The sequence below is a fragment of the Crocodylus porosus genome, unplaced genomic scaffold (assembly GCF_001723895.1).
Source record: "Crocodylus porosus isolate Cpor-Errol unplaced genomic scaffold, CroPor_comp1, whole genome shotgun sequence".
Lineage (NCBI taxonomy): Eukaryota > Metazoa > Chordata > Crocodylia > Crocodylidae > Crocodylus > Crocodylus porosus.
Window position 1 is genome coordinate 52,335,248 of NW_017728943.1, and position 12,761 is coordinate 52,348,008.

The 12,761-nt window shown below is 46.4% G+C and overlaps 1 protein-coding gene across 2 annotated transcripts in view; it reads right to left on the reverse strand.

Moving 5' to 3' along the window:
* The window catches only part of TTC7A (tetratricopeptide repeat domain 7A), a 246,883-nt gene that overhangs the window by 191,348 nt on the left and 42,774 nt on the right, over positions 1 to 12,761 (reverse strand). For both annotated transcript variants that reach the window (XM_019549352.1, XM_019549351.1), the window contains 2 exons: positions 12,411 to 12,571; positions 11,884 to 11,947 (listed from right to left, as the gene is read on the reverse strand). In XM_019549352.1, the coding sequence (XP_019404897.1) occupies positions 11,884 to 11,947; positions 12,411 to 12,571 (225 nt within the window). The remainder of the gene's footprint in view (positions 1 to 11,883; positions 11,948 to 12,410; positions 12,572 to 12,761) is intronic.

Below are 12,761 nucleotides of genomic sequence, written 5' to 3' on the forward strand. Positions count from 1 at the left end.
AACACTTAAAAAACCCGAAAAAAACAATGCCCTGCACTTACTGGCTGCAGCAGCAGTGATTGGGGCCTCTGGGAGCTTGTGGCAGAGCTTCCCCATGCAGCGCGGGCCAATGTGGGGCAGCAGGGATCACTACCCCCCACCTGGCACCCACGCATCAGTGGAGGGGCAGCGTACTTTGACAGTATGCCATGCACTGTCTGAGAGCTGGGGCGGCTTCAGGCAGTCAGCCGGAGCCTGGCACCACTCAACCCCAGTGCCCCAGCTCCTAGACAGCGAGCGGCACCCTTCCGAGCTGTGCTACACCTGTGCCATGGGGCAGTTGCTGTGTGCGTACCAGGCAGGAGGGCAAACCCCACTGCCCTGCACTGTGTGCAAGGGGCTCTGCCAAGAGCCCTCAGAGGCCCTGATCACTGCTGCTGCAACTGGTAAATGCAGGGCTTTTGCCACTTCTTTTTTTCAAAGCCCTGCACTCACTGGATGCAGCACTGGCAACTGGGGCCTCTGGACACTGGCAGAGCTACCCCACACAGCATGAGGCCTGCCCCCCACCCCTGCTTGGCACCCACGTGGCAGCTGCCCCGTGGCATGGGTGCAGCACAGCTTGGCAGGGCACCGGGCACTGTCTGGGAGCTGGGGCCAAGGCTCCCTCTAAGGTGCACAGCTGCACACAACTAAAGGTCTGGCTGCGCACCAGGAGAGGAGCTGAAGGTAAGCTCTGAGGCAAGGCGAGGCGAAGTAGGGATGGCGCCTGGTGCAGGCTCCGCCAGCTCTGGGGAACTGCTCTGCTCCCCTGCACCACCTCAGGGAGCGAGGAGGCACGTGGCATCAGGGCCAGGGAGTGGAGCACTTCCCCGGAGCCGGCGGAGCCTCACTCGGAGCAGACAGTGGCTCCTCCCCGAGGGGAGGCAAGGCAGGGACAGAAGCTGGGGCAGGGGCTGGCACGGGCTCCCCCGACTCTGGGGAACTGCTCTGTGCGCTCCACTGGCACTGGGGAAGCGCTCCACTCCCTGGCCCTGATGTCACGTGCCTCCTCGCTCCCCAAGGTAATGCAGGGGAGTAGAACGGCTCCCCAGAGCTGGTGGAGCCCGTACCAGCCCCCAGCCCCCCACTGCCTGCCCCAGATGAGGAGTGAGGCGCTTACCTTCGGTAAGTGTTCCACGCCACACGGAAAGGGGGAAGTGGGACCAAAGCTGCCCCAGCGGCGAAGCGGGAACATTGGCTGGGGCCACTAGGGCTGAGCGGTGCCAGGCTCCAGCTCACTGATGAAGCCACCCCAGCTACCGGACAGCATGCAGCACCCTGCCAAGCCACACTGCACCCATGCAATGTGACAGCTGCCGTGCGGATGCCAAGTGAGGGGGGAGATTTCTGCTGTCGCCCCACGCTGCGCGGGGGGGTGGGGGCTCTGCCACAAGCACCCAGAGGCCACAATCACCACTGTTGCATCCAGTGAGTGCAGGGCTTTTTATTTTTTTTTAAGTGCCAGGAGGCTGGGGCTGGGCAGGGGATGGGGCCAGGGGACCAGCCATGGGGGTTTCTCCCATGGCTCCTGCAGCTGTGACAGCCTCTGTCCCATCAGGGAGAGCCGTGGGAAAAGCCCCCATGGCTACCCTGCCCAGCCCCAGCCTCCTGGTACTTTAAAAGGAGGGCTGTGGGGCTGTGCCAGACTATTCCCAGGGGGCGCCTCTGAAACATTTCGGATGGTTTCGTTTAGTTTTGAAGATGTTTCGGCACCTTCCATTTTGTTTTGGATTTAGTGTTTCAGGCACGAAAAAGGGCCAAAACGCCTCTGAAATGAAACGGCTGCTGAAATTTTGCACAGCTCTACTGTGCACTTGCATAGTTGATCTCATTTCCAGCAGGCAGCAGCTTCACCAGCCCAGCATTATCCTTTTCTGGTTATAGAGAGGCAGTTAGCCAAGTTAGCCTGAACTCAGACAGAAGACAGGGTAAAAATACACCATATAGACCAGGGGTAGGCAAAATCCAGCTCACACAGACTCCATTTCCCAGCAGCCCCTGCGATTCTGGCTCCTTTTGGCTGCCAGCGCCAGACCCAGCCCTGCTGCTCAAGGTACCCTGACCCATCTGCCCCACACCCACTACTGAACTTATGGCTCTCTGGAGAAGTCCCTGAGGACTGGAAGAGGGCCAATGTTGTGGCCATCCACAAGAAGGGCAGGAAGGAGGACCCAGGTAACTATGGGTCAATCAGCCTAACTTCCACCCTGGGGAAAATCCTAGAAAAGTTCATCAAAGAATCTACCTGCGATAAGCTTGCAGAAGGAAAGATTCTGAATGACAGCCAGCATGGCTTCATCGTGGGCAGGTCTTGCCTTACGAACCTCATCTCCTTCTATGACCAGGTAACTCGCCACCTGGACATGAGAGAGCAGGTTGACATTGTATACCTAGACTTTCAAAAGTCCTTTGATCTAGTATCCCACAATGTCCTTACAATAAAACTGGAGGATTGTGGGCTTAAATCCAAGACAGTAAGGTAGGTGAGAAACTGGCTGCAAAATAGGACCCAGAGAGTCAAAGTGAATGGATCTGTCACCCTGGCAAGAAGTGGACAGCAGTGTCCTGCAGGGGTTGGTGCTCAGTCCAGTACTTTTCAACATCATTATTAACAATTTGAATGTGGGGGTGAAGAGCTCACTGGCTAAGTTTGCGGATGACACCAAGTTATGGGGGAGTGTGGTCACACTTGAAGATAGGGTACTGATACAGGTGGACCTAGACAGGCTAGCAACTTGAAGGATCAGAATCTGATGAAGTTCAACACTGAGAAATGTCAACTGCTCCACCTCGGGATGAGCAACTCCCAACATACCTGCAGGCTTGGCGGCACCAAACGGACTAGCACCATGAATGAAAGGGACCTGGGGGTAATAATACACCACAGTATGAATATGAACTGGCAGTGTGATGCTGTAGCCAGTAGGGCAAATAATACTCTGGCGTGCATCGATCGATGTATCTCCAGCAAAACCAGGGAGGTGATTCTTCCACTCTACTCAGCACTGGTGAGACCGCCGCTGGAGTACTGCATCCAGTTCTGGACACCGCACTTTAACAAGGAAATGGACAAGCTTGAGAGAGTCCAAAGAAGAGCCACCTGTATGATCAGTCTTAAAAGGCAAGTCATATGAGGAAAGGCTGAGAGATCTAGGACTCTTCAGCCTGAGGAAAAGAAGGCTGAGAGGGGACCTGGTAGTAGCTTACTGTTACACTAGGGGAGTGCCTCAAGGGCTCGGTGAGCAACTATTCACCAGGGCACCCGAGAGGAAAACCAGGAGTAATGGCCACGAACTCCTCGGAGGTCGATTCAGGCTCAACATTAGGAAAAATGTCTTCAGTCAGGGTGTCTAGACTGAGGAATAAGAGGTGGTGCAATCACCTACCCTGGAAATCTTCAAGAAGAATCTAGACAATCACCTCGCTGGGGTCACCTGACCCCCAGTCATCTTTCCTGCTTGGTGCAGGGGCCCGGGCCCGATTAATTTCCGAGGTCTCTTCCAGCCTTACAATCTATTAATCTAAATCTGACCTGCAGCCCAGAGCAAAATTAGTAGGCAGGTGGGGCCAGAGAGACCCTAGGATCCTGGGGCAGTGACAGTGTGGGGTCAGGGCTGAGGCAGAGCTGCAATCCACTGCTCACAAGTCCCTGAGATGTGCAGGTTCTGTGGGTAGAGCCATGCAAAGAGTGAATTGCGGCTCGGCCCCAGCCCCATGCTGTTACCGCCTCAAGATCCAGGCACCAGCCCCGCTCCTCGCCCAGCCACATGCCCTGCCCATGACTCCCAGCCAGTCTCCGTGGAGACCCTGGCATCACGGGGCTGTGACAGCACAAGGCTGGGGCGGCAGCCAAGCCCCAGTTCTGCAACCCCATGCTTTCACAGACCCACAATTCCAGGGTCTCCATGAGATCTGGTAGGAGCCACGTAGGCAGAGGGGCTGTTGGAAAATGGAGTCTGGCCATGGGCTGGTTCTGCTATTTTGCCCACCTCTGGCACAGACTGACTGAAATCAGAGATGCTTAAGCTTCTGTGAACAAGAACTCACTTCATTTGATTCAGTTAGTCTGCAAGGTTCATTTCTACCTTGTCTTTTCTGGTTCAGGAGGAGGCCAAGGATCTGGATGAGCCTGAAGGCTGAGCTCTCTGCAGCAGAACACAGGAAAAGAGCTCATATTTTCAAATGTCCAAGCAGAAATGAGGAATTGCACACCAAAAGCAATCCACCCTGGGTGGACTAGGAGACCCTCTGGCAGATTTTGCAATAGTTTCTGACAACAAGCACCACGTGTCACTAAATCCAACTCTACCCCGTAAATCACTTTGAAAGTGTAAGGCAAGATCCTCCTACATTGAATTCAGGGAAGTTGTACTCATTTATACCCACTGAAAATTTGGTCCAAAGTACTAGCATTACGAGCATTTTCTTCTCAGTTAAATCAGTCACGTGATTTACGCACAGTGGTCAATTAGAAAGTTATAGCTGGAAATTGCTAGAACTACAAGTCCAAACAGATAAAACAAAATTGTTATTTTCCATTCCTTTGGTGCAATGGGTATGCAAAAGAAAACCAAGAAATCTGGGGACTATTCTTGGAAAGTTTACAGAGTAAACGTCTCTTTCAAATTTTCCCTTTGTTTTGGCATCTGGCAATGCAATATGACTATCGTATCTTTTATTGGGTACCACTGTAGCAGTACTAATTCTGAAAATACTACACAAAGCCAAACAGAAAAAAGATGACAATGTAACAAGTTTAATGTAAGACAGATAGGCAGGCTGAACACCTAAATGAAATATATTAGCTAGTTAACACGATAACTGTCTGGCTTTGGAAAGCTCCCAACAGCCTTTTACTGGATGCCCCCCACAAGTTTGAAAGTAATAACAGTTGCCACAAAAGAGAAGGGAAAAAAACTACCAATTCATTCCCAGCCACCCAGATTAAAACCCTTTTGTTCAGGAGGAAACTGATGTAGGTGGTGCATTTCCTCGGGCACACAATCAGGAACATTCCACAATCCATCTTTTCAGGAGGCTGGGGGGGGTGGAGTTCTGCATTACATCACAGGTGTGACAGCACCCAGACTTGTGACACAGCACAGCAAAGAACACTGGTTTGGATAGCTAAGGACAGGACTATATAGAATGGCCACTTTGCATCTCATTCATTTCCTCTGACACATATTTTCCCTACTATAAGCAAAAGTTTTGTGATCGTGATCAAACTATTATAGAATCGTCATCGTGAGGTCTGCCTGCATCTGGAGAACTTCCACAACAAAAAAATTAGAAGGTCTCCTCCCTCTCCACTTATTAATTTTAAGTTAATAGAGTAATGAATTGTATAGGAAGACTGGAATGTTTCTAGATATTATCGCTTGCTTTGAAAAGGGACCAAATCCTGCTCGTTTTACTGTTGCAAGCACACCCGTGGAAGTTCACTGGATTGGTCACACAAATAAAGAGGGCAGGATGCATCCGTTTTCTTGCACAATTCGTTCTGTGCTCTCAGTCCCACCCAGGTCAAATTCCCACTCGGTACTAAAATCGGAGATAAGAGAGATAAGAGTTTGATAAAGTTTTTCTACTCTCTTGTTGACAATGGCACCAAGTTTATTAGTCCTGAACATGAGGAATTCTGTTTTCAATAAGCCTGAAAAAGAAAAAAGGGGAAATGGAACACCAGCAGTCTGAGTTAGCCAGTCAAGGGCAATTGGGCCAGCTACATTTTCCTGGTCTACACCAGATAAAGAATTATACCGTAACAGTCTCGCAGCATAAAAGTGACACTAGAAGAAACTAAAGAAAGGCATTCTATGCTGTATATTAGATTTTTTTAAAAAGTGAAATCATTCTAAATTTAAATAAAAAGTTTAAAAACCATGACTTTAAAAGAACACACACAAAAATAAACAGAAAATGTTCCATTCCTGGATCTGAAAACCTGTGGCTGATCTGAAAGGCTACACTGCCCAGTTACTGGAGCAGCTACACTGCAGTCAATCACTGTACAAACAATAATCCAAAGAGACCAGTTATTGGAATTAAAGGGAACTACATTTAAAAGCAAATCCTTCCTGAGTAATCCATCCGTTCCCACCAACACAGAATATCTGTCCAGCAGCAGAACTTGTGTTATTCCACCATGCAAGCCTGGAGGCAGCAGGAGGCAGGCAGTCACCACTGAAACAGCCAAAAGTGGATTCACAGGAGCCCTAATTAGAAACTTATTGGCAAGTTTTCTTGATGGGCTGGAATCAGGGGAGGTCAGGACTGGAAGAAGCTGACAACTAACCTGATCTGTTTGCCAGCTTCCCCATACATGGTAAGGTTATAGCAGCCACAAGAGATTCTGTGCAGCCCTAAGTCTGGCTGATGGCTGCAAGTTAGCCCCGTTGCTCCTCTTTGTAACAAAGGGAAGATGTCATTTCCTTACAGGCAGCAAATCTTCACTGTGAGCAGCAGCCCATGGACTTGTGGAAAATTTAGCTGTTAATTCTACACACGCACACACACAAGTCTGAAATGCACAATTTACAGAAACCTTTAGGCTGTCTGGTCTCTTTCACTTGAGACCTTAAAGAGGATACTGCTGTCAACTCCAGTAACTAACTCAATAACAGTTGGCATCAGAAAAGAACATCTGCCAAGCTCAAAAACTGGGCTGCTTTGCAGCATTACCAGAACATCTTGACTTTACAAAAAGTCAGTTCCAATTTTCCATGGGACAGAACATGCAGGAACCAATCTCACAACTCATACCAAAATTTAAAAACAGTGCTTTCATGTTACTCTTGTGTATTTTGCAATCCAAATGCTATACACTTTGGCTCAGAGGCAGTCACCAAACTCTTGAAGGTAAGCCTTACTTACTATTAGAAACCATCCTCCATCTTACTATAAAGTGAAGAAGGGCTGCCACTGAAAATGCTTCTATATATGAAGAAAGAAAGAAAAAAAAAGTGAGGCTCCTGCAATAGGCCCCATTCCTATTGAAATCATTGAGCATCTTGCTGTTGAATTCAATGACTGTAGGAATAATCACACAATGGCTTTAATGTGAATAGTTTGTCAGGGACAGTTCTTGTAATCAAAGGAGTTTCTTGGAGCTGCCAGTGTGGGAGGAAACAGTCTGATAAATCTGAGGTAACTGTTTTCTTAGGAGGGTAAAAAAAAGGCAGAGAAACAGTTTGGGAAGTTTTAGACTCTTCAGTGCAGGTCCTGTCCCTGCAGGATTACTTGGAAGTTATTCTTGATAAGCAATTTTTCCCCACTCCATAGAGCCCCTTCCTCTCCCCCTCACATACTGTCCCCTCTGCTTTCAAACATCCCACATGTCTGTCCCATGGTTTTCCTTTATGACCTTCATTGTTTCTCCCTTTTACCAACCCACAAAACATTATGACCCTTTCACTCTGCCTCTCCCCTTACCTAAGCCCCTTCCCCCCCTTCTCACACAGCTCCCTTTTCTGCCTCTGTCTCCCCTAAGTTCCCAAGGAGAACGAAATGGAAACATGCATGTGGAACAGACACCTTGTCAGAGACATTTTTGCAAAGAAAGGCAGTGACATGACCATTGCAGGTCTTCCAAAAAATCATGCTGGAAAGGACATATTACAATGACAGGTGAGAGGGAAAACAAAGAAATTCAAGCTGTATGTTGGCCTGGATTGCCCCCACTGAGTCAACTTGATTGTATATTTTTGTTTAATCTTAAAGAGCTACTTCTGTAAATACTGAAATAAACAAATGCAGTAGGGGATCTAGAAGCCCTGCACATGTAGTTCAGTGGCATGCAGAAATGTATCATGAATATTTTCTAAGAATATTCTCTCCAAGAGGAGGAATATGCAATATCCACAGTGGTTACCATTATATCTTTCCAAACAAAGGGGAGACCCAAAATGAACACTACATGTCATACGTTTACTTCCCTAGGGATGGGAGTTGAATGGGAAAAGTACAGGGAAAAAATTTCCATGGATATTAGCATGTGCACTAAGCACCAGATTACAGCCATTTTTTTCCTTTCCTAGGAAACTTTTTCCATTATTGGAGTTTGAGCTTTCACTAATTTGTCATTTGTTTTCTTTAACACAACAGCAAAACCCAGAGCAAACTAAATGACAGTGATGTTCATGAGACTTAAAGGGACAAATATTATATCTCATAACATTTCTCCCACAACATGGCAATGGAACCTGCTATATGATATGCATATAATGCATGATGCATTATTTGCATTATGCATTATTTGACCAATTATGTTATTTCCTCTCCCCTAAGCAGATCCACACTCTAGAGTACCTAGACCTCTCCCCAACCCTATAGATCACATAAGCTAGGACCTCCCCAAAAATCACTTCTGCAGGGCTGTCCCATAAAAAGTTGGCCAAAAACTTAGTGAGAGCAGGAGTAGTCACTACTTTTCCCTCCCAGACCCTGATGACTCCTTCTAATGAAAGCAAACTCTTGAATCAACTGTGAATCTTCACTGTATATGATGCTTCGCTAAAAGACCAAGTTCATGGATTACACTGACTAAATAAGATGAACTTCTGTTTTTTAAAAAAGCGTGTAGATCTTGCGGTTGTGAAGCAATAGAACCTTAAAGGATCAAAGGCAGAAAGCTAATGAAAACAGTGGGCTCCAGGATTTTTGGGCCAATCTTCTGACTTTGGGGAGCCTGAGGCCTGATTCTTAAATGGTAGGAACTAGCCGCTTTTACAGTAGTTTTTTTCAGGGAGTTGTAGAGAGGTACGAGGAACATCTGATGATTAGGGAAATGAAGGAGATCAGAGAGTTTATAATCTGAATGACAAAGGAACTTTCTCCTCCTAACTTCTCCCCTTCTCCTCCATCTGCAAGAAGCCTGTGTACATTGCACTGCATCTTCTCAGTGACAGGGTATCAAAGCACACTTTGGGTACCAAATAAATACTTTGCTTAAATATTTAAACAAGACAGACTGAAGGACAAGAAAAAAGCTATTTGCCAGGATCTAAGACATTACAGACTCATTTTCCCCTCATGTGGTTGAAGTTACAAATGAAACAATCCTGGCAGTTAAGCATTGCAATTGGCAGGCTTTAGTCAAAAGCCACTCGAGGCTGGAACAGCAAGGGTGTTTGCCATAAGGAATAACCTGCCATAGCTGAAGAGACCCAACTGTATTAACATAAGAAATGCCACATTGTGTCAGACCACAGATCCAGCATCTTGTATCTAAGTGGAGAGAGTGGATGTCAGGAGAAAGTACTTATACAGGGCCTGTCCAAACTTACTTATCTTTCTGGTCTGTACTCTTACAGTTTCCACCATTCAGGAACCCTAAAAGTCCTATTTTGGATGAAGCAGTCCTAACTATTTTGCATAATACCCACTGATGGACCTATCCTGCATGTATTTGTCCAGTCTTCTTTTGAACCCAATTACATTATCAGCCTCTACAATATTTTGTGGCAATGAGTTCCACAAGTTAATTACACAAAGTGTAAGAATAAAAAAATTAATTAAACCTGTTTAGTAGCAATTTAACTGTATGTCTCCTACCAGAAGGGATTGAGTGGGGGGCAGGCAGGGGCTGAGGTTCGGAAGTGAGGGGCACAGGTGGGGCTGTGGGTTGGGAGTGAGGAGCAAGGGCATGGGCAGGGAAAAGGCACCAACATATCAGTGCTGCTCAGCGCCACAAACGAGCTGGAGTTCCAGATGCAGCTGTCCCCACATCCTGGTAAGCAAAAGGGGCAAAGGCAGCTCTGATTTTTCTATGATATAAAAACCCAAAAGTAAATAGATATTTAGAATTCATTTTATGATGATGAGAAAGGCACTGGTAGGCTTCCGAACTGCTTTAAAATTGTACATATATCAATAAAACATTGCCCAATTGATTTATCTTAATATATAGTAGCATTTCATTTTAATCACGGGAAAACATAATTTTTGTGCATTTTAATGAGAGAATTTGGGTTTTTTAAAGAAAAGAATTTGAAATTTTTAAACAGGGAACATCAGGATCCCTCCTAGTGAGGCAAGGGGTGGGACACAGGCAGAGGAACCTGCCTAGGGCCAGCACTGGGGACCCAGCTGGAGGGCAGATGAGGTGACTGACCTCTAGGCCATTTGGGGCCACGAGGACATGCTTCGACAGTTCAAAGCGGGCCACCACAATGAGCACATCTTCTGGGTGATAGCTGCCCAGATGGCTGGGGGAGTCACAAGACATGACAAGTGCCCCAAAGGTGAACTGTATAGCCATGGCCCACTGGCAGCTGACCCAAAAGTGCAGGTGGCTCTGCTGCAGTACCCATACCACAGCCAATGTGGTCCCCACCCGGGGCTGGCAGATGCGCAGCCATAGGGCCACAAGTCCAAGGGTAGAGATGTTGTCACGGGTGGCAGCAGGTCACAGCCAGGCAGCACCCCTCCTGTCAGACTGCTGCGGTGTGTAGAGGGTGCAGGGGCCACTCTGGGTCAGAGCAGCTACAGCAGTCCAGCTGGCACAAGGGGCTTGTGTCCCCAGAGACCAACTGGCTGGGCCTCAGAAGCTCCTGAGGGCAAGCAGCCCTGTGCTGCTTGCCAGAGCAGCTTTTTATACTGCTGGAGCCAGCACAGGCACTGGCCCCAGCCTCTAGCGCTCCCTTGGCTGAAGATCCAAGGTTAGTCTGCACCAACTGGCACAATTTGCCCCACACCAAAGTGCACATTCAGGTATGTGTGCTGAGGCACAAATCTCCAGTACAAACTTGTGCCACTGCTACTTAAGCTGCTGCAAGTGCACGGCCCTGCATGTGTGGACTTCCACAGAGTTAAATCCAGAAAAGCACAGAAGTCTCTCCCCCAATCCAGCCAAGCACTTAAAGCCATGATAAATTCTAAAAAGACAATGAAGTGTTTAAATATGTCTGAAGACAAATGTGCATTGAAGGCCTTGGCTATATTTGGTCAAATGACTCTGTGCTGTGCAGGATTGGGCCCTAAATCCCTATACGTGTTCACAGCTATGACTTGGTAAAACCTGCAATGGCAAGTAAGTATTGCCTTCTCTTCCCAAGTACTTAAAATGAAAACAAATGAACACAAACTTTTGGGCATACTTTTGACACTTTTCAGCCCTGAATTCGGTAATGCTTGTTTGTAAACATTCCCCTCTTGCAAAAGGGGCTGTTTTAAAAGTTAAAGCTGTTGCACTGTATTTCTTGAAGAAATGACTCTGGTACTAACAGCTATTAGACAACTACTGTTAAAGAAAAATATTCATTTTACTAGCATAGCTAATAAACAGCTAAGGGAAACCTGCAAAAATAATCTATGCATCAAACAGGGCTGCCCCATTATCTTTCTCTCCCCTTTTTTGGCAAGGTGTACATTTTTTAGCATGTATTCCCCATGTGTAGAAGCATGGCAAATCCCCCATGGAACTGAGCTGTGCACCCTTTGCTTCCTGCAAAATAAGTCTTCTTTTGTTCAGAAACAGCTATTAAAAACAATGTATTTAAGTTTTTAGACAAAAGAACGTTTATTTTCCATATATCAGAATGCCCTGCAAACTGAGTTTTAAAATAATGCAACTGTTGGAAAGCTATTTTCAAACTACAATATGGGCAAATCATGCTTTTACTGAAGGAGTCTTAGCACTTCCCTGAACTTCCCCTTAATAAACAACAAGAGGAGCTGTGGAAACATCAAGAGAAAGCTGGAAATATTACATTATCTACAAAAGATTCCATAGGAATCTCAATCTGTATCCAGGAAAGTCTATGTGGACTTTGAGCTTTACAGAAACCTTTCTAAATACTTGATGTGGAATTCTAGTTACTTCCCATTGCTATTCCTATTAGATACTTATTTTTAGCTTACCATGGATTCACTGATTAAGAGGAGAAGAAGAGCCTCTTCTATGTTGTCTTGAGGGCAGTACAGGCTGAAAGAGAAAAACACATTTTTATAAGCAAGGTTACAAATTAGCAAATCAGTCTCTATTCTAATGTCACAAGAGGACCAGTAACTTGAAACACCTCATGCATGATTCATTTGCTATACAAAACCTCCTTTTCCAGAAGCACACAATTAAAAGCTCTAGAGAGTGCATCTAAAGCAAACTATTTTGACCCAGCATTACATAGAATCCCATCCTGCAAATAAGGCAGCTATCTGGTCAGAATCTTCCTTCATGAGAAAATTTAATATTCTGGATTTGGAAAGTTTGGGTTTTGTCAACAGGCCTTTTGATTAGAAGCTTTTAAAAAGCTAAACGAAAAACAAAACAAGTAATTCCACATGCAACAGAACTATACGAGCCAATAAGTTAATAGGAAGTGCTAAGGTAAACTTCAGACACACTTTTCCTTTTCACATAGAAACCAAAACAAAGGAGCTATGCTTACTTGTCTCCTGTATAGAGCTGAGGTCTTCGACATAAAAGATTGCTAACATAAGAGTCATCTTCCTTGTTCATGAACTCTGGCAGAGGCTCAGACAAGGGGCTCCAGTAGCAGTCCTCACTCAATGAGTGGAGAAGTACTTCAGCTAACTGTTTGGCTGCAGTCTAAAGACCAATAAAAAACACAAGGAAATATGAGAAGGACTTTTTCACACAGAAGAATGACACCTCCATCTCACATCATGGGACACTTTTGGTATCCCCCTGGTGGGACTCCACCCATGACTGGACCACGGGTATAGAGGGCTATACCCTGTACAGGAGGGATCGTGTTGACAAAAGGGGAGGGGGTGTA